We start from the raw sequence: 20458 nt of genomic DNA on the forward strand, positions 1-20458 counted from the left end.
GCCGCGTGGAGTACAAGCACCGTGGGGAGCTTCCTAGCGGGAGAGGGCGAGGGGCCTCCTGAGCTGCAGCGGAGCCGGGAGGGAGGAGCAAGGGCAAGGCTCGGGCTGTGTGCTGAAGCTGTGCTTCATTCCCATGCACGAGCTTCCCCTCGGCAAACGCAGTTTCCCTGGAAGGATGGAAACGAATCTCAGCTGAAGTGGTCTGAATATTATCAGAAAACTTGGGACAAAATCTACAAGCCCCTGCCTTGGGCATTACTGAAGCCGCTTTAGATAGTCATTTACATTGACGAGAGTAATATAGACCCATGTCTGGGGAGAAGCATCTCTTGAGGGTTTCTTCAGCCTCTCTGTTGAAAACGTAAGCTTTCAGGAAAGAAGGCACCCAGCCCCTTACTTCTTTACACTCCTTTCCCAGGATTTTCTCTCCTTCATGAGCGCCATGGCTCCACCGTGCTCTGCACTGTCCAGCCTCAGCATCTTCCTCACAAACAACTACACGGTGTTTGTGCACAGCAGTGCAAAACTAAGCACACTGCAAAATTCATCAGCCTGGTAACCCCCTTAACCTTATTTTCTCTCTTGCCCTGTCCGCGCATTGTCTTAGATCTATACTTAGGCTGTAAGTTCTTCCACTCCAAGACTGAATCCTGGCAGACTTCAATGCAGAGCACACACTTAAGAGCTGCATGAACTGCTCGAAAGGTAACATGCTTGGCTCTGAGCATGAAAGGGCTCACATCAGGCAGAGCAGCTGTTCAGCTTTGCAAAAGGAACACAGACAGGACACAATTGCTCTCATAGATACATTGTCAGGAAGGGAATAATTATTTAAAGTAAAAACCAGTGCTGGAAGAAAAATAAATGGCAATAGCCAGCCATGAAAAACAGATTTGTAATCAGCACCGCAGTGGATTTCTAGAACGTTGCTCTAGCAGGTCATACAGCTAAAAACCCATCCAGGCAGCTCCTATGCATATCTGCTCATTTGTTGTAGGCAGGATGTGAAAAGGCACCCCTTTTTTCCCACCCTGTACTCTGTGATTGAATGTATCATCAAGTAGTAAGATGTTAATCAGAGTGCTATCTCCCCAGAGCTGATTCTGAACTGTAAGTGCCACGACTGTGCCTTTCCCAAATCAGAAGACACAGATTGACAAGGCTCTACAGATGCATCTGAACAGGCTGGATTGATGGGCTGAGGCCAACTGAATGAGGTTCAATAAGGCCAAGTGCCAGGTCCTGCACTTGGGTTACAACAATCCCATGCAGCACTGCAGACTTTCCAGAGTGCCTGGAAAGCTGCCTGGAGGAAAAGAACCTGGGGGTGCTGATTGATAGCAGCTGACCATGAGCCAGCAGTGTATCCAGGTGGCCACGGCCAATGGTATCCTGGCCTGTATCAGCAATAGTGTGGCCAGCAGGACCAGGGCGGTGATCATCCCTCCCTGCACTCTGCACTGGTGAGGCTGCATCTGGAATACCATGTCTAGTTTTGGACCCCATACTACAGGAAAGACATTGAGGTGCTGGAGCATGTCCAGAGAAGGGTCACAGAGCTGGGGAAGGGTCTGGAGCACAAGTCTGATGAGGAGTGACTGAGGGAGCTGGGGATGTTTAGCCCGAAGAAAAGGAGGCCTGGGGGGCGGGGGTAACCTGATTGCTCTCTACAACTATCTGGAAGGTGAGTGTAGCCAAGTGGGAGTTGGCCTCTTCTCACAGGTAGTAAGTGACAGGATGAGAGAAGATTGCCTCAAGGTGTATCAGGGGAGGTGTAGATTAGATATTAGGAAAAATCTCTTCACCGAAGAGGTTGTCAAGCACTGGAACAGGCTGCCCAGGAAGTGGTGGAGTCACTGTCCCTGGGAGTGTTCAAAAAACGTGTAGATGTGGCACTTGGAGATATGGTTTAGTGGTGAAGATGGCAGTGCTCAAAGCCATTAGACTTTTGGAACTTTACCCTAGCACACTGATGAAACCACCATAATGCAGTTGGTAACTTCTGATTATTAAACTCTGCTTGCTCTCTGCCCACTTAGTGTATTTCTAACTGACAAAAAACTACTACAATACTTTGTATTCTCTTCATGGCAAGTATAAAGCTGTATTTTAAAACTAGTCTCAATATAAATGTCCAGTAGCCACCAAATTCCAAACAGTTTCTTTGGTCATGGGGTTGTCATTCAATCTCAGCTGAATTCTCACCTGCACAGGCAAGTGAGAGGCAGTAAAACATTTATGGAAACAAACAAATCTACACGGTATCATTTTTAGTTTAAAAAAGCAACCAGGAACATGCAGCACTAACAGATTTATTTTCATACCTACTTTAATCTCAAGTGCTATTTATTTGCTCTTGGAGCTTCTATATATATGTGTACCCACACTGAATCCCAGGCAGTTGCCGACCGAGGTGTCCCTAAGTCAGTTTGCAGCGGGGCTGCCAGTGGTGACCAGAGGTCCTTGCTTCGGTCTAGGTGTATCTTCACAGCAGGTGTGCCCCCATAGCCCCCCTCCTCTGCTTTTAACCTAATTATAATCCTTACCACCAGGACTTTTTCATCCTCTATCAGGGTGTCTTCCTCCTGTTTCCCTATGCATTCTGCATTGCCAACCCCAGGCTTGCTGCTTTACGCACCCCTGGATCTGTGTCATGTCCCGAGCCAAGGGTAAAGGAGCTCCCACTGCACACCTGCAGGTCGCTGCAACCCAGTCAGTCCCTGACGGTAGCAACACTTGAAGGCAGCTCCCCACAGCTCCAGGACAAGCAGTTGGGGCTGGGAAAGATGCTGCCTTTTAGTGGTTTGCATACATACATATACATACATATATATATATATATATATATATATATACATATATATATACACACACACACCCCCTCACTGGTTGGAAAACTCCACACGGAAATGCTATGATCTTCCTCAAGTCTTGCAGAGGCACCTATTTTATTAATGGATAAATCAAACTCTAATTTTGGTCAGCTTTTTTTTGATCAGGGAATTCACAAACAGGCAAACATTTCACCAGCAGTGCACTGGCACTTAACATTCAGAATCCATTGGTTTGTTTTCTATTGTAACATTACCAATTACAGTATTTAAAACGAAGAAGCTCAAGTTCTTCGCAAAGACTTGTATTTCAAGAATGAAACCATTCACTGCCTGAAGTACCAGTTTGATGACAATGTTCACAATTGCAGCAGAAATAACTTGACATGGAGAGTTGGGGGCCACTGACAATTTTTCAAACAGTTTTTGAACCTAGTTCAAACAATCTAAGACCACTAAAATCTGAAGACATGCCTTGTAATAACAAATATGTTCAACTGCACCTATTGGAATAGTAAGACTGAGGACTTAATGTTTTGAACTTGGAATCCAAAACAATGAAAAAATGCAGAACACCTCTAAAAATGGCTGAGACAAAGACTTGCTGATAAAATCTTTGTTATTTCTGAGAACAAGAAAAATGTATAGCTACTCTAACTTGGCATATAATACCCTCAGCTGTGTCTATGCTGTCCTAGTTAGAACAGCTGGGGCTGATTCATCACTGGATGGGTGTAGCCCAAACCTGTGTATTCTATAGCCTTCCATGCCATTTCCCAGAAATTGTTGTCAGTAGAGGCCTGTGAAGTGGGGGGATGTTCCTGTCCTCATGCCCTTTTATGGAATTCCCCACTCTGAGGGAAGGACTGAGCATCCTTTTATGGAATTCCCCGCTCTGAGGGAGGGACTGAGCATTCCTGCCTGAGCTGGAGAATATATAAACCTGGAGTTTCGGAACTTTTCCACCACTCGTGGGATCCAGAGGAGGACTGCAGCTCACTGCTCTCAGACGGACTGAGACCACCACCCTTGGCTGGACTGCAAATCACTACTTTTGGCCGGACTGCAGCAGCTCTCCCACTGGCAGGTTTTTCCCCCCTCCCTTTGCTTTAGACTCGGGGGGAAGAATGGGGGGGGGCCCAGGGAGCACCGCTTTGTTTGTGCCCCGGGGTGCTGGGTTGTACATTTGGGCTTTGTGGGTTAGGGCTGGTTGCTTGTCTGTGTAGTCGTACTTATTGTATTATTTTATTAAATTGTTATTCTGACTTGTAATCTCTCTTTTGAGTTGGGTTGGTTTCCCCTGCTGGTTAACTTTTAAACCAGCACATATGTGCTTAAAATACTCCCATCTAGCAAAACCAAATCTATACAAAACCTGAAACACCAAGGTGTGAATCCCTCTGCTTACTCACTGCTGTCTTGCTACATTTTCCCATTACTTTCTTCCTATTGACCTTGCCTCTCCTTGGCACTCTCACATACAGACAGGGGTGCACTGCTCTAGTCGTGACCAAGTCCTAGTTACAACAGTTATAGGCATTAACTTGCAGTTAAATTAATTCTCAGAAACCTTTGTTTTATTAATGATTTTGCAGCTACGAACAACTAAAAGGTACATCTGATATTCCTTCTTAGTGATGCACTCTGGGCTGAATGTTACTAATTTTACTTTAAAAAGTAACGTGGCTCAGAAGCATATTCTGCCAAATTACATTTGCAGTTATCCAGGACGAAATCTCAGTACATGCTGTAACTTTAAATAGGAAAATTTCTAGCATGTAACCATCCCTCCTTGGATCCAAGGGGTATATACACCAGCATGAGCTTGTAGAACAGTAACTCTGCAAAGAGCTGAATGCCAGCCTAAGAGAATGCCAGCTTCAAGTTTAGAATGTTACAATCTTCATATCAAAAGATGCAAAATTCCCTTGCTACAGAAGGTACTTAAATTTTTTTTTAATGTCAGACAAAATAACTTTGGAAGTGATCCTGTAAAATAAATGACTACTACATAAATAATATTTCTTACACCATTGCATCATTAAGACTACTGAAGTTTATTATTTCTCAAACTTACTAGGGTATGGATGTTTTCCATATTAAAAGCAGCAAAAATTAAGACTCATAAGAGCTTCTCATTAAAAAGCATCAAATCTGACAACTAAAATAACTGCTTCTCAGAACAATAAAATTCATTAAAACTTGATTTGCTTGTTACAATAAAATTTTAAGGAAAAAAATACCTCAAATGTAAATTGTTCAAGTACAGCCAGTGTGCAATTAAACCAGTTAGAAAATATAACTTAGTAGTGCTTTTTTTCAAAATATACATAATACTGAAAAAAACACTTAAAACCAAGAAACCGAATATTTACCAAGTTTCAAACAGGGTTTCATCAAAATGAGGTAAATCTATGTCACCTGCCATTGAGCTTGGTGCTGAAATGGAGAACAGGTCTTCAAGTATATCTTCCCTTGTAGGACTTTCAAAAGCAAGTTTTTTCCCACTGGGTTTGTTTATTGCATCAAGTTCCAAATTAGTGTCCTTTACAGGACTGTAGTAATTGTGGTCCTCACTTGTCACTGCTGCATGTGGCACACTGGTCTTCTCATCAGACCCTGTTGTTGCAACACTACTATCCACCATCTCCAAATACATACATTCATCTTCACTTTTTGGAGCCTCTAAGGAAGCAACAGTTGAAGTAGGGGACAGTAACTCTGCCAGTATTTCATCAGTGTTACTATGGGTAGTGTACCCTGACACAGAGTTTGCATTAAATTCAGACTCATTATTTGTGACATCAATCTGATACTGCAGTTCCCTTAAAAAGTTCTGCAATACTTCACTGTCATTTTGAGATTCAATCTGTGATGGGGTGCTTATGTCTCCACTCACAGGTTTTTCCTGTTTCATTTGTTCCACTGCTAGTCTATCCAGTGAAGCCAACTTCTTCTTTTTAGCATTCAGTTTTTTTAACAGTTTCAGGCGAAGTTTTTTTGTTTTGTCACTATCTGACTCTTCTGCCTTCCCAGAGTTACAGCCAAGTGAATGGCACTGAGTCACTTTACCTGAGGTACCCAGTGTACTTCCTGACTTATTCCAAGTTGGACCTGCAATAGTGGTATGCCTTGCTGTTGGAAGACGACTGCTTTGAGAAAATCCTTTGTAATTTGATAAAGGATGACTATTATTACTCTGAGGAGCCAGTGACTTTGGGGTCTCAGTTTTGTTTGTACCTCTGCTTTGAAATCCACCAAAGTTACTTGCGCCCTTCACTGGCAGCCTCACTTCACTTACTTTTTGCATTGAGGGAGTTTTGCAACTTCTCTCATTCTTGAGAACTGAGGCACTTGAAGGCATAAAGGAAGTATTCTTGCTTAATAATTTCTTTACCCAGCTTCCGACAAATCCTCTTTTTTGGTCTTTGTGTGAAGGCTGAACAGAATTATTCGCAGGAGAACTGTCAACTTGAGAATTAATGACAGTTTTACTTGCATATCTCAAGTCAAGTGATTTTTGTATAGTATTCTCTACTGCTGACAATTTCTTGTTCAGCTGTAGTTCTGAATTTAATCCGTGTTCTCTGTTAACTAAATTAGTTCTGTCATCTGTTCTTTGAGCAAGTGATGAGTCAGATGAGTCAGGGTCATGTTTTTTGAGAACAGGAGGAGTAATATTTGCTGGGTTCAACTCTTCTAGAGGTAAGCAAATGTTGGAATTTTCATATAACATGCATTTATTACTCATAGCTAGACCAGTTCCAGCAAGCTCTCCTGTATATGGAGTGTTAAGTGAAAAAGCTGGTTCCTGCTGTTGCAGTGTGCCCATTTCAACAATAAGGTCATTTCCCACCATCTGTCCATTTGGCAGCGATTTACCTTCCGAGTCAACTCGAACTTCTTCAAGCATCAGTGTTATGAGATCATCGTGTGCCAGATTTTGTAAACCATGATGAACAATACTTTCATCCTCAGCTACTAGCTGCTGTTTCTTCTCTGGGGTTCTCACAGAATCCTCTTTGTGCCGTTCTGCAGGTGTTTTGCCTACAGTGTTACCAAAATCACATTGCAACACCATGGAATTTGACTGTATGTTATTAAGAGGAAAATCTTCAATATTTTTACTCTGGAACTGTGAATTCAGTTCTTCTGGCACATGGGATGTTTTCTTTTCCCAGATAACAATATGAATCTCTGAAGAAGGAACTTCAAATCTTTTATGTCTCTTGCAATATGGCCCCTTTAAATCATCACATTCAAGCCAAGTTCCTGAAAAATAAACAGCAACCAGTGCAGAGACTCAGAGACTTTTAAAGTTGAAGTCACTATCCTCACACTTGTCAAGTACTTTTATTAACCCATTCCCCTGAACAAGCAAAAAAACAGAGGGTTTTTCTACAGAGAAAACTGGGAGACTTCCACTGTATAAAGATCAAACACAAGGAGAACTTGCAGCAGTATTATTACAAGTCAGAGTAGGTCAAACATAAAACAAAGCTAAGAGATTTTTGGCTGAGACACCTTGTCTGAAAATACCCTCACAGGTCCGAGGTAAGAACCACCTCTCAAATTAAGTTCCTCTGTAGACCATTACATTGCCTGGGTGGGAAGCATGGGGGTTTAAGAGAAACTGCTCATTTTAATACTCTTGTCTCATCATCTGCAAATTATTCATGGATCATGAACAAATCTTTTACAGCTCTAAGAACTTAAAAATAGATACATATGATGTATAGGAGGCTCTTAACTACGCATTTCCCAGCTGCTTCCTCTTCTATTTCTTAAACTCTGGCAGTATGATTAAGACAATTTTCATGTTGTCACAACACTTCATAAGACTGTACTCCATTCTTTCTACAGAAGCATAACTACCAAAATATCAACTCTTCACCTTCTCTGATTATGGAGCTTTCATCCATCCTACTGTTAGTAATGTCTCTAACACTCCTCAGGTGCCATAAAGTTCAGAAATAAAAAGAAGCTTCATTAATGCTTATAGTTCCATAGGTTCCCTTGCTTCCAGCCAAGAATGGATGAGTCTCTGCTTTCAAAATAAGCAATACTATTTGTCCCACAGTCATGGTCAGACTGAATTTTTTAACTTTTATGAAGTTATGAGTGGAAAAAGCCCTAGGCAAATTACTTTTGCCAGTGAGTGCACTGTAGGGCAGAACACTGCTGAACAAATCAGTTACACCAAACCTAAACCTTCACTTCGAGTAACAGGTTCCCCCAATTATTCACATCATTTTAATAGGAAGTTTAGAATGCAGACAAAAGAAATCTTTATTACATATTGACTGTTGAGATTACTGCAGTAACTCATAAAACAGTATTTCATGTAGATTTATGAAGTATTATGAAGATAAGAACTATAAACTCTACCTTACCTATCTCTTATGAGGAATGGCTGAGGGAGTTGGGCCTGTTCAGCCTCGAGAAGAGATGACTGACAGGGGACCTCATCAATGTCTATAAGTATCTGAAGGGAGAGTATCAAGGAGGATGGAGCCAGGCTCTCCTCAGTGGTGCCAAGCAATAGGACAACAGACAAAGGGCACAAACTGATGCAGAGGAAGTTCCACCTGAGTATGAGGCAGAACTTCTTTACTGTGCAGGTGACCAAACACTGGAACAGGTTGCCCAGAGAGTTGTGGAGCCCCCCTCACTGGAGATATTCAAGAACCTCACTGGAAATATTCAAGAACCATCTAGGCACAATTCTGTGCAATGTGCTCTATGATGGCCCTGCTTGAGCAGGGAGGTTGTACCAGATGACCCACTGTGGTCCCTTCCAACCCTACCCATTCTCTGATTCTTACCATCAGGATTCAAAGACCAGGCTATGAAGTGCTTCTTATCTGTCTGATACTGAACAATAGACGTTATTTGGTAAGTGTCTTCCTCAAATTGAAATGAATATTTCTTCAAGTTGTTATGTGGCAAGCCTTCCACGAAATGTAACATTAATATTGAAGGTACTCTGACAAAGAAACAATAAAGAACCAGTTTATTACAATAAAACAGTGGCAAAAGTTCCTAATGAAAAAGTAAGGCATCTCTATAAGAGTATGTGGTTCTGCCCTTATTATTCTACTTCTTCACAGGACTCTTCAGATTGCACAGTAGTCAAGGGAAAAGAACATCCCAACTGGATATTCCATTTTGTTATAGATTAGGGGGAAAAAACACCATCAAATAAAGGATTTGGGGAGTGAGAAAAAACTGGGGGGGGGAACAAAAAAAAAAAAGGAGAAAACTGTGCCATAATCACAGTAGGAAAGGATACTGTTCCCAAGTCAAACTAGTAAACAAATGATCAAACAAGTTTTATTCCCCAATGGCAGGGGCTATGGAAAGGCTGACATCGGATATAATTTTTCCTGTATATACTGCTTGATATAAGTATTTATGACCTGGATCAAACACACGCGCTGGTCAGCAAGTTAAACAATTTCTATGTTTCACATTTATTAAACACTATTTGCCATTTCAGCATTTAAGAATGATCTAAAATATTAAAAAGTGAGTATTTATCAGATTTTAAAGTTTAGAATCTCTGTAAACCCAAATCACAGTTTAGTTTTGAAAGTCATACGTTCAATATATGAAGTCTCAGAATTTTATGTATTTTATTTTCAAGTTCATATATTCAAACTTACTTTTCCAAAACCATCTGTCGTCTTTGAGATCTATCACCACAATTATTACATGGTCCAATATGAACAGCGTTAAGTGGATGCCAATCAGGGATTATATTTGTAAATGTTGTTAGTGTTTTCTCAAATCTGGACACACAAAAAAAAAATAGAGTAAGTTCAGCTGCAGATCAGAAAACAATAAATATACATACTTTATCAGGAGAAAAAAGTTATAAAAACATTATGGCAAAGCCAAATTCTATTCGTGTTCAGGCGGTTTGTGTGAAATTCACCGTGACTGCATCACATCCAAGTCAGCACTGAATTTAGTTCTCCCAAACAGTATCAGTCACAATTTGTTTTCATCAGCTCTGTGGCCTTCAGGTTCACATTATTTGATTATTTGTTCTTTTTCCCTTTTCATGTTATCTCCATTTCCTTTTCGACATAGGACAGAGCTTGTACCAGAACCCACATAATTTACTAGCTAATACGAAATCTCGAGAAGAGAAGAAAGCAGTAACAAATTACCTCAGAATCCATGTTATACAAGGTCTTGTTTTTAAAAAACAGCACATTCATAGCAGAGATTACACAGAGGTTATATTGTACGAAAATACAATGTACGGGATACTAAAGCGAAGTAACAAAGTTTATTCATTCATTAGCCACAGAAAAGACTTCCATTATATTCAACCTAACCTAAATTTTTCAACTTTTAAAAAAGCACAGTATGTAACCAAGGCTATTGAACACATCCTATTAACCAGAGCTACCTATTAACTGTCAGAGTAACAGACAGCATTAATCTCATTTCATTTGGGAATCTAGAATTTTATTGTATAAACCTAAGACAGCAGAGAGAAACAGATGTTTTCCAAATAAAGTGAGCTGTCTTCTGAAGGTGTCTCTCTTTTTCTGCTGACTCTAAAAGGAGCCCAAATTACTAGCTTGTACCTGCCGCTACACAGAAGTAAATTGATTCTCAAAAAATTACTTCCCTGTAATACTACTTTAAAATAGATAAATTATGTTAGAGAATCTCTGATTCTTTGTAATCCAAATGAATATTACAGGTATTCTTCAAAAGGAAAAGTGTATTAGGTATATATTCTTTAGAACCACAACAGCTTGAATACTCTCAGCAAAATACCAGAGCAAGTGTGGCCACAGACTTGCAGTGTTACCTATTATTTCTTTCTTAATTGATAACATGGTTTCTTAAGACACATAATAGCAGTAAACTATTTGTAAATGCTAACCTTAAAAAGTGGATCACATACAACTCCACCAACAAGCTTAACCTTTATAAAATCTGGAAATCTAAAGAAAGCCAACTATCATATATGGATTTTAAAAGGTAGGGTAGAACAGCTATATAGAAGCTACTTAAAAATCTCACCGGTTCTGGTATTTGTAGCCACAATACACACATTCAAACTTCCATGAAAATGAATGCAAGAATAGTTTCTCGGCTTGTTGATCCAACTGTAAGAGTAGATGGAGTGCAAACACTGGATTCTCCATATTACCTTCAAAGATGGGCAGAAAAAAACAGTCACTGAATATCTGAAATCACCTTTCAGTACTTCAAAAAGGAAGGAGATAAGCTTATTGCTAGGATTTAAACTTCAGTTATCATTTCAAGGATCTATTTCTAATCCTCACAGCAAAGGGACTGATCCGTGTTATTAGGTGGTTATCAATGACAAGTTTGTGATGACAGCATAATTACAAATATAGGAATATGCTCTCTAGAAAGTCAAAACAGGCAAGGGACAAACCAGCTGATCATACTATAAAGTATGTGTACGTTAACCAACTCAAGCAAATGTATTTCCAGACTGTCTTGCATGCATGTGTATACACACACTTTTATGTACTGACAGAAAAGGCTTTACATATAGTTTCCTGAAAGTAAATACTGAGGTGTTGCAGGAAGTACTTACCCAATTCACACCTAAGTCGAGGCTGAAGCTGTGTAAACATTAAGTTTCTGACTTCATTGAGATGAGATTCTGCTTTTGGAAGAACATCTACAGAAAAAAATACGTCTTCATGTATTTATGTGTGACACTCCCACCTTTTCATACACATATGTAACCCCTAACATGCACTCTTTCCGTGCAAACTGATGCGTTTCATATTGACCCATACTTGCCTGAAACTTGGTAAAACAGTCAATTCTTGGTATTAATTGATTTGAAAATTAGAGAGGAATTTACACAAGTTACTCACATTTTACTACAGTGTGCTAACTAAAAACTACTTGGTCTGATTAAATTATGGCTAAGAGTGCACATCAACAGCTAGATAGTAACAATTTTTAAGGATACTGTGACCACATATTACAAATCCTGCAGATTCAGAGATTAAGAGCAAACTTTAAATCCTAAACATTAAGACCAAAAGCAGGAAAATTTGCTTACACACTTTCTAATGTTATACAATAATAAAACATTTAAATGTACTGTTTCAGATTAAATACTAATTTCCTAAGTGAGCCTTTAAAACAGTAAAAATAATTTTACACTTAAAAATAATTTTTTATGTCACGTATCTTATTACGTATTTTAATTTTGCAAGTTATGTTGTTTCCACACAAACACGCTCTTTAAGCGCAAGCAAGAACGTAACTTCTACTACACAATCATGATCATAACCTTCAGAAATTAAAGGATGTATCTGGAATAGCTGTTGAAACTGTTTATTACATATAAACTCTATGCACAGAAAAAAGGAAAACAGAAGTTTCTTGCAGCTATATTGCTTTCTATTGTTTTTAAAAGCAGCTGTATGAAAGAGATGCTGAAAAACTACACAGAAAGGCAGAATAAATTCTACACCTCTTCTCCACAGTACTCTTCATCCAATCCCCTCCCCACTTGTTACCCAAACAAAGTTTTGCAGCAACTCCTGAAAATGAAAAGGTTTACATTCTCTCAAACAACACTATATTCCAATACTTAACATCCCCATTTAAAGGTTATTGCACACCAGAGCTCCTTTGCAAACACAGCCCATCAAAAGGGAAACAAAAACATCTCAGACAGGTTCTGTGAAGGTAGAGGGCTTCCCAGTAACAGCTGAAAACCTAAATTCAAGCACCCTGACTTTCTGGCAAGCAGAGTATATGAACTACTTCAGAATATTTGGGTTTTTTCCCCCCCCCTCTGTAACACGGATTAAACCACTTTTGATACACCTGTAATTTTTCTCAGAAAAGACATGACATTCTTCAAGTTACCTTAGGCTGTTCTGGGACTATAGTCTCTATATTAAAACACAGATATTTCAATGGGATGTTTACGGACATTCATGAAAGGTACTGCCTAACCAGAAAGCTCTTTAATTACCTAACAGATGATGTCTTAGAAGTTTAGACTTATGACACCAATGGTCCAGTTCAAGAGGACTGAAAAAAACATGATCTTAGTTTAAGAGTCTTAAACTGAATCCACAGAACAGAAAATGGTCAAAGACCACACCAGCAGATTACAGTGACACATGCTCCTCTGAGTCCAGCTGTGCTGCTGGAAGGTTGCCCTGAGCTGCCCATCACAGCCCCTGTGCTCAGAGGTTACAGTCCTCAAACCTGTTAAGCCGACCTGACCTGTTAACCCCCTGTTAACCTTCTCAGACCACATGAACAAGGTTAATGTGTTTGACTGCTTTTGACTGAGACAAGTTAGGAAGCACTGTCATCTACACTGCAGCCTGCAGACCCCAGGGGAAGCATTCCTTCAGTGAGCACGGCTGGAGCCAGGAAAGAACATATGTTCCCGGCTTTACTATCTTTGGTGTGACAAGGCAACTACTGCCTATTTAAACAAGGATATAAACCACAACAGAAATTATTTTGAAGATTGATAATTAGAACAGCATCCTGACATGCTAACCAACAAGGGGGAGGGAAACAAAGTAAGGCTCAATTACATAACAAATCACAAAACCTTCATGTGGCACGTGAAAAAAACAATTCAAGAGACGCTCAGTGTTTGATGCCTTCAAAGCGTGCACGTTTGCCCCAAGAAAAACAATTTCAGAGGTTACTAGGAGTCTGCTATATAAAGCACAGTACTCTGCAAATTCATGGTAATGAATTGTAACTCATTCTTTTGTGATCTTGAAATAGAACGGAGGCATATTTAAGTGCACTGTACTAAATTCCACATATTTGTGGTCAAAAAAACAGCAGCTAAATTTACTCACCGTTTACTTTACTCCTTTTACAGGTATTCAGCAGCATAGTTGCTTGACTATATTTTGTTAGAAGTTTCTGGAGTAAACATTTTCCATTGTTACATTCTTCTGCTAGGGCAAGTTTTAATGTTTCTAGGTGTACCAGTGCTGACAAAATGCAATCTAACCAACAAAGATTATGTATGTTTCTCCACTGAAGACACAAATCTGTGTTATTAGTGGAACCTTTATCCTCTGTCAGTGAAATTTCAGGTGTTGTTGATAAAAGTTCAGAATTTGGCAAGGATTGTATTCTGGGACTAGAAGACTTAGGTGGACTTTCTTGATAGTTGTCAGTCTTGGTGGTTGTTTCAAAATCCACCTTCTGCATGCAAGACTCCACATTGTTACCAGGTTTCTGCTGGTCATTTTGTAATACATCACGTAGGCTCGATTTAGGAATACAGAAGCTATTCTGAGAGCATTTCACAATAGGGTCTGTATTAATAGCATGCTCAGCATCTACCAGATGATTAGTTCTTGGTTTTTTTGGATCTGATTCAACAGGAGAAAAGTCACTGGTATCACACAATTTTCTTTTCTTATGAGTAGATGGAGCTTGATGATTTTCTGAACCAGTAGAAGTAATTATGCTGTCTAATGGTTTATAACCAAGTGGGTAGATACACTAAAGGAAAGAAAGAAAGTTACAGTGAAATGTACAAAGCAATTTCAGGTGAACAAGTGCTAAAAATAGGTATAAAACATAATGTTAAAATGGAATGTAGAATCACAGAATGGCTTGGGTTCAAAGGGACCCTACAGACTATCTAGTTCTAAGCCTCTTGCCATGGGCAGGGACATCTTTCACTAGACCAGGTTTCTCAGAGCTCCATCCAACCTGGCCTTAAGGACTTCTGTAAAGTGATATTGTAATTAAGTCAATACATATATTCAACATATATATGATAGGAAGTGTCTTTTACTCAACCATTGTCTTTTAAGCAATTGTGAAGTAAATGTACCAGTAGTAATAATTCAACACTACTTTTCCAGTAAATTCTTCCAGCTGCTGAAAACAACCTCATTTTGCTAAGGAGCGTCTTCTTGTCTTATTCTGTGCGAAATGCATTCCTTTAGGGTACAGATTTGGCATGATCATCTCATGCCTGAGAGACTACTGGTGCCCAAACTGGCAGGGTACCCTCTCAGGCTATGGCAACGCCTTAGACCAGTGTTGGTAAGGTCGTATATACATACAGCTATTCTGCAACCAGAAGACAGACAAGTAGCTATTACCAATCTCCAGAATTATACAATAATTAGTTAAAAGTAGGAAGGGATGGGAAAAGCATCTCAGAGACACATATCTAGTCTAGCCTCTACTAATTTAAGGGCACCGATCCACTTGGGATTGCTATACCCTCCCCACGTACATGAAGCAGCGAAGGGAGATGCAGCAAAATCACACAACTTAAATATTAAGCAGCACAGAAATCCAGCTAAGGATAAACATAAAAAGGAAAGGAAAGGAAAAAAATAAAAGGAAAACATTGTAATTATAATTATAAGCCTATTTGCATTTCCCAGACATAAAGAAGGAAAAATGGGAAACTCACATCTGCAAGAATCATGAATTCGTTACACGGACCATCAAATTTTCATCTTCTATTCTTACTCATACAAAGATTCATTTAGTACCACTTGTGTTCCCTTGTTACATAAGCAAATCCCACCTTTATTCATTTTAATTTACTCTTTTAATTCTTTAGGGTAAGTACCTATGCCTAAACACTGTACAAAGATTAATTATGGAGCTTTTTCTATATACAGGCAAATACCCTTAAGCATACAGACTGAAAGGGGTCCTATTTCAATAGTCTGCTTACTACCACCAAAGTCATGAATTTAGAGAGGTGTAACCACTGAAGGTAAAGGCCTCTGCACTGCCAAATAAAACTGTTTATTAGTGTAATACCTGAGGATTTTCACAAAGAAAAATGGACTCTTCAAAATTAATACGGTAAGTCCTTAAAGCTTGGATCTGACCCTTCTCTTTGCAGACTGGACAATACTCATGTGCAGTTGTTTCCACAGGATTACAGTTCTAAAATAAAGATAAACCAAGAAAGATAAAGCAGCATAAATTTATGCATTTCTTATATTCTCCAAAGGTAAGACATACATATCAGGATAAAAAAACAATGTGCAACTTCTAAATATAATACCATACAATGTGAAAAAGTAAACTACATTGGTTTCTTTTTTAGTATTTATATATTTGTATGGTAGCATGTTCTAAATAAATTTATATTTTTATTTAAATACTAAAATAAGGCATCTTTAACAACACAGTTATGCACATTTTATTCTACTTGAACTAAACCACAGGGCACTTATTGCCAGAGAACACAAGCTCAGATCTTTTTAAGACAAATCAATTTTCATAAGAATGCAAACAATTATAAAAATAGTGCCAGTAAAAAAAATCAGAGGCACTGATCTACTGAGAATAATCTTTCGCCATTGTTATAGATTTCCGTGGAAAATAATTTTGAGAATTTTTTTTGTAAAATTAAGACCAATTAAAAATCTCTCAAAACAGAGAAAAATATGAACTTTGCACATATGTAAAACAAGTTTCAACTGACTTTTCCCAAATACCCCACCATGTGGAGTGTCGATTTCCCTATACCAGTCCCTTCTCCAATCACTTGCAAACCATTTGTAGTCTTCTGGGTATCCATCATTCTGAGCCACTGGCTAACTTATGTCACTTGTAACAATGTCATGACCACTAAGGATTTTTCAAAGACTCCTGAAAAATAAGAAGTAAATAAAACAATTAAAGAAAAATTAGGCTGAAGTTTGGGAAACAAAAAATAGCAACAGTAATGCAGCTTGTATAATTTGTGGAAATGAATTCAGAAGAGTATTTCCTTAACAGAAAATACTTTTTTTCCAGTACAGATTATGAACTCAAAACTTTAAATTAAGTCACATAATAGATTTAACAGCTTTAAGTCCTGAATTTGCAAGCTTATCTATTCTTTGCACTACAAGGTCTCACATATTTTCCAAGTGCAGAAATGTAGAAGTCCTGCTGGGCATCTCACCTTACTGCATCTAACCCTCAGAAAGAATGAACTTTAAAAAGGGCCACAGTAAGATCCCATGGGGCTATAGGTTAGTGCTGAGGACCATTAAAAAAATAACCAACCAAAAAAACCCCACTGTTGCATCTTTCAAAACAGTGAATTTATTGCATAATAAACTGTTAGAAGTTTGTCCTGCAAACATAACAATGTTTAACTACAGAAGGGCATTCTGCTGCTACTGCCATTTTTGGAAACTTCTCCTAATGTTAATTTAACAATGTTATAGTCTTCCTCCCAAACTAAAGCTCTTCCACAGTTATCATTACTATGTAACTCCACTGCATATTTTACAAGTGACACTGAATATTCTATTTCAAATGACTCTTAAATTCAGAGTCAAAATTTTTTTCACTGGCACTGGGGTTAACTACACCTTGAATCAGCCAGCAAAATGGGGGGGCAGAACTACGGGGATCCAGTTCTGCTCCTGCTGACTTCCAGTGGAACTAACTAGAATAAATACGTATCTCTTCAAGATGCATGAGGAATTAAGGTAAGCTTAATTGCAAAATCATCAACGTAATATCTTTCCTTCAGCCACAACTGTTCCCTTTTCCATACTTCCACTGAAAAGCATCTTCTCTCATACCATGGTGTCCTTTCAACCCTTTCATACAGTACAGCATCAACTCGGATTCTAGTTCCTTTCAAAAAGGGAAATTTCTCAAGGCATTCTTTGAGACCAGTGCCAATACCAGTTCAACCCAAATGCATTTATAATATCTGGCAAGGCGAGACCCTACAGAACTCGACAGAATGCTAAAAACCAACAGAGCATGAATTAAAAACATCACAGTAGAACAATGCAACCACTCATTTCAAATCAGACCCCAAGGGCAACTTAAGACTGGGTCAAAATGAGATGATGGTGTGTCACACTGACACTCTCAACGTGTTCAGCAGCACTTCTCAGAATTATCACGCTGCAGCATGTAGAGATAAGTATACCCTGACTTATAAAACTAGTGGTTGTAACAGAAGAGAAGACAAGAGCATAAAAATATCAACACACATGCCTCAGAGCACATGTTTAGTTTTCTAAGTAATGCTAGAAGGTGCATAAAAAACAGTACGGTCTTGGGCTCACGCAAGGTGAAAAGTGATGAATTAGCTAGAAGTATGCACACTTGTTGGACTATAAAGGAAAAGCAAGCACTCCCAGTTTTTCATCCAGTGGCAACAGCACTATCACACTGCAACTCAACTATATTATCATATATTTAGTCTAGCCAGGAAGCTGATTTTTTAAATACAATTACAAGTAGTACAGATATCAACCTATATCACAGGTTATATCAGATAACACCCTAAAACACATAACTTTACTCTTCAAGGGACTTTTAGTCAATTCCTTGGCCTGAAGCAGTCTCAGCTCTCCATTGTAAATAAAAAGCATAGCTTACATGACAGAAATTCTCCAAGAAATTTCTCACCACATAAATAAAACACACACTTAAAAGGTTAGTAACACTAATAAGCTTCAGGTTATTCTTTCAAATTCCTTTGCAAGTCCCTGTTTTCCCTGTCAGCCCTCTCAAAAGGAAAGCAAGTTGGTTTTTTTCAATTATGTTCAGTCTCTGTTACTTCTGTTCTTCTTTTTAAAGCTTAAATACTGTTCTGAGATGTACAATACCTCCCCCCAGCTATAATCACCCAGCAGTAGTACTACAGTACTGGAGTAAAGACTTTTATTCCTCTTGTGAATATAGCAACTTTAAAAAAAATTAATTATCCTTTCAGTTCAAAGACATAAACACAAAAAGCAAATAAAACAGGTCTGCCAATACTAGATATGCAGAGTGGTACTAAGTGGCCTGCCTATACTTTTCAAAGTGCTTGTAACATTGCAGGAAGTTACTGGTGATCTTTGCACAATGTATGAAAATTAGGCATGAGATCAACAAAGCTGCCAGAAAAACAACAAAGGAAAAGACTGCTGCACCAAGTACTGAAACAATCCATTGTAGCCAAGTGTAATAAGTGCATTACAGATGCGAAAGTACACAGGAATGCACTTTCAAACTTACTGGATCACGTTCTAAAGCATTTATGCTACTTTCCACCAGCTAACTGAACTCACAGGAAAGCAGAAAACTCAGCAAAGCACAAGTTTTTCTGCTATTCCAGTGAAATCTGCCTATGAAAACTCCAATGACCTACAAAGCTGACAAGGCAGAAGACAGAAGGAAAAAGGGAAGGATTGGAAAAATATAGTTTGATGGGTAAACTGTTAGATGGCTAAGGAATTGGCTGGATGGCCACATCCAGAGTTGAAGCTCTATGCCCTAAGCAAAAACCAGTAATGAGTGGTGTCACTCAAGGACCCGTATTGGGATTAATACAATTTACTGTCTTCAGCAACGGGGCACAGACAGTGGGACTGGGTGCTCCCTCAGGGAATTTGTGGATGACACCAAGCAGAGTGGTGCAACTGATGGGCTGCGGGGAAGAGGTGACATTCAGAGGGACCTGAAAGCAACTTTCTCTACATCACAGCCTGTAAGTGCTGGGCAGAACTGCAAATCTCCATGGTGGGGGAGCAAACACAAATTTCTTTCCTGAAAGAAGTCTAACACAGACTAATCAAATTAAGATAAAACTGATGAAGTTTCAAAATAAACTAGGGTGCAAATTTAGAAAGTTCTAAAAATTTCTTCTTCAGTCAGACTTGTCTTAAACATTCTCATACTAAATGCTTTTATGGGTGTATGAGAAGCAACAGAGGCTACGTGCTTTGCTGACAAAACATTCAGTTTTTCTGAAAAAACAGTCAGTGTTTTAATATGGTTTAAATTAATGGCATTTATTATAGCTGCAGCTAAGAGATGCAAGACTTTGGAAAGGGACTTGGCGCAGGCAGAGCCCTAATCTCTGTCCCACGGCACTGGAAATGAGGGGCTAAGGGTGGATGGATGGATGGATGGATGGATGGATGGATGGATGGATGGCAGGCAGGCAGGCAGCTGGTCCAGCCCAGTGCGCGGGTCCTGCCCTTCCACACCGAAACGTGCCCAGCTCTTTCAGATAAACCTATGGTTAAACTGCCTCCTCAGTTCTTAATCCACATCCAGAGTAGTCCATACACTATGGAAAGACTGCAGAGGAAAAAAGCGTTTGTAGAGTTAATCGCTGGAACACGAGAAGCCGTGCAAGGGGCGGGTGTGCACGGACACACACAGACGGCACCGCACCGAGCGCTTCCCTGGTTAACGGGGAGCGGAGGGGCCGCGCCCCTTCCCAGCACAGCTACTGACATGAAATACTCAGTCGGCATTTCGGAACCCGGGACACCTCCCCGCTCTCCGCCGCAGCCACACCGAAGGGCCCGGGACAGGCCGGGCCCGCCACTCTCCACCGGCCACAGCCCTCACCCGGCCCGTGGCGGACACGGCTCCAGCCCCGCTCTCACCTGCCGGCTCCCACCGCTCCCGCGGCTCCCGGTTCCCGGCACTCCCGGCTCCCCGCGCAGCCCTGGGCCCCGTCGCGCGTGGCCGGCTCAGCCCGCCCGGCCGCCGCTGCTGCTGCTGCTGCTGCTGCGCAGCTTCCGGCGCGCTCCCGCCGCCATGCGGGCCCGCCCGCCCCGCTCCCGGCAGGCAGCGGGGGCGGAGCCGCCGGCGGGCGGGACTGGGGCTGCGCCGCAGCC

The 20458-nt window shown here is 40.1% G+C and overlaps 1 protein-coding gene across 2 annotated transcripts; it reads right to left on the reverse strand.

Annotated features, from left to right (window-relative positions):
- Positions 1-2924: 2924 nt before the first annotated feature.
- USPL1 (ubiquitin specific peptidase like 1) lies at positions 2925-20349 on the reverse strand. Of its 2 annotated transcripts, XM_027651437.1 has the most exons (10): positions 20225-20349; positions 16309-16475; positions 15636-15764; positions 13688-14345; positions 11425-11511; positions 10878-11007; positions 9497-9622; positions 8657-8817; positions 4158-7103; positions 2925-3520 (listed from the first exon to the last, which is right to left on the reverse strand). In XM_027651437.1, the coding sequence occupies exons 2-9, from the start codon at positions 16405-16407 to the stop codon at positions 5203-5205; spliced, it is 3291 nt and encodes a 1096-aa protein (XP_027507238.1). In that variant the 5' UTR covers positions 16408-16475; positions 20225-20349; the 3' UTR covers positions 2925-3520; positions 4158-5202. The 2 variants fall into 2 exon arrangements, with proteins under 2 accessions (XP_027507238.1, XP_027507244.1); XM_027651443.1 differs by lacking the exon at positions 20225-20349 and having other exon boundaries at positions 16380-17161.
- Between the last annotated feature and the right edge of the window lie 109 nt (positions 20350-20458).

Source organism: Corapipo altera, unplaced genomic scaffold (assembly GCF_003945725.1).
Source record: "Corapipo altera isolate COAL_440 unplaced genomic scaffold, ASM394572v1 0, whole genome shotgun sequence".
Taxonomy (NCBI): Eukaryota; Metazoa; Chordata; class Aves; order Passeriformes; family Pipridae; genus Corapipo; species Corapipo altera.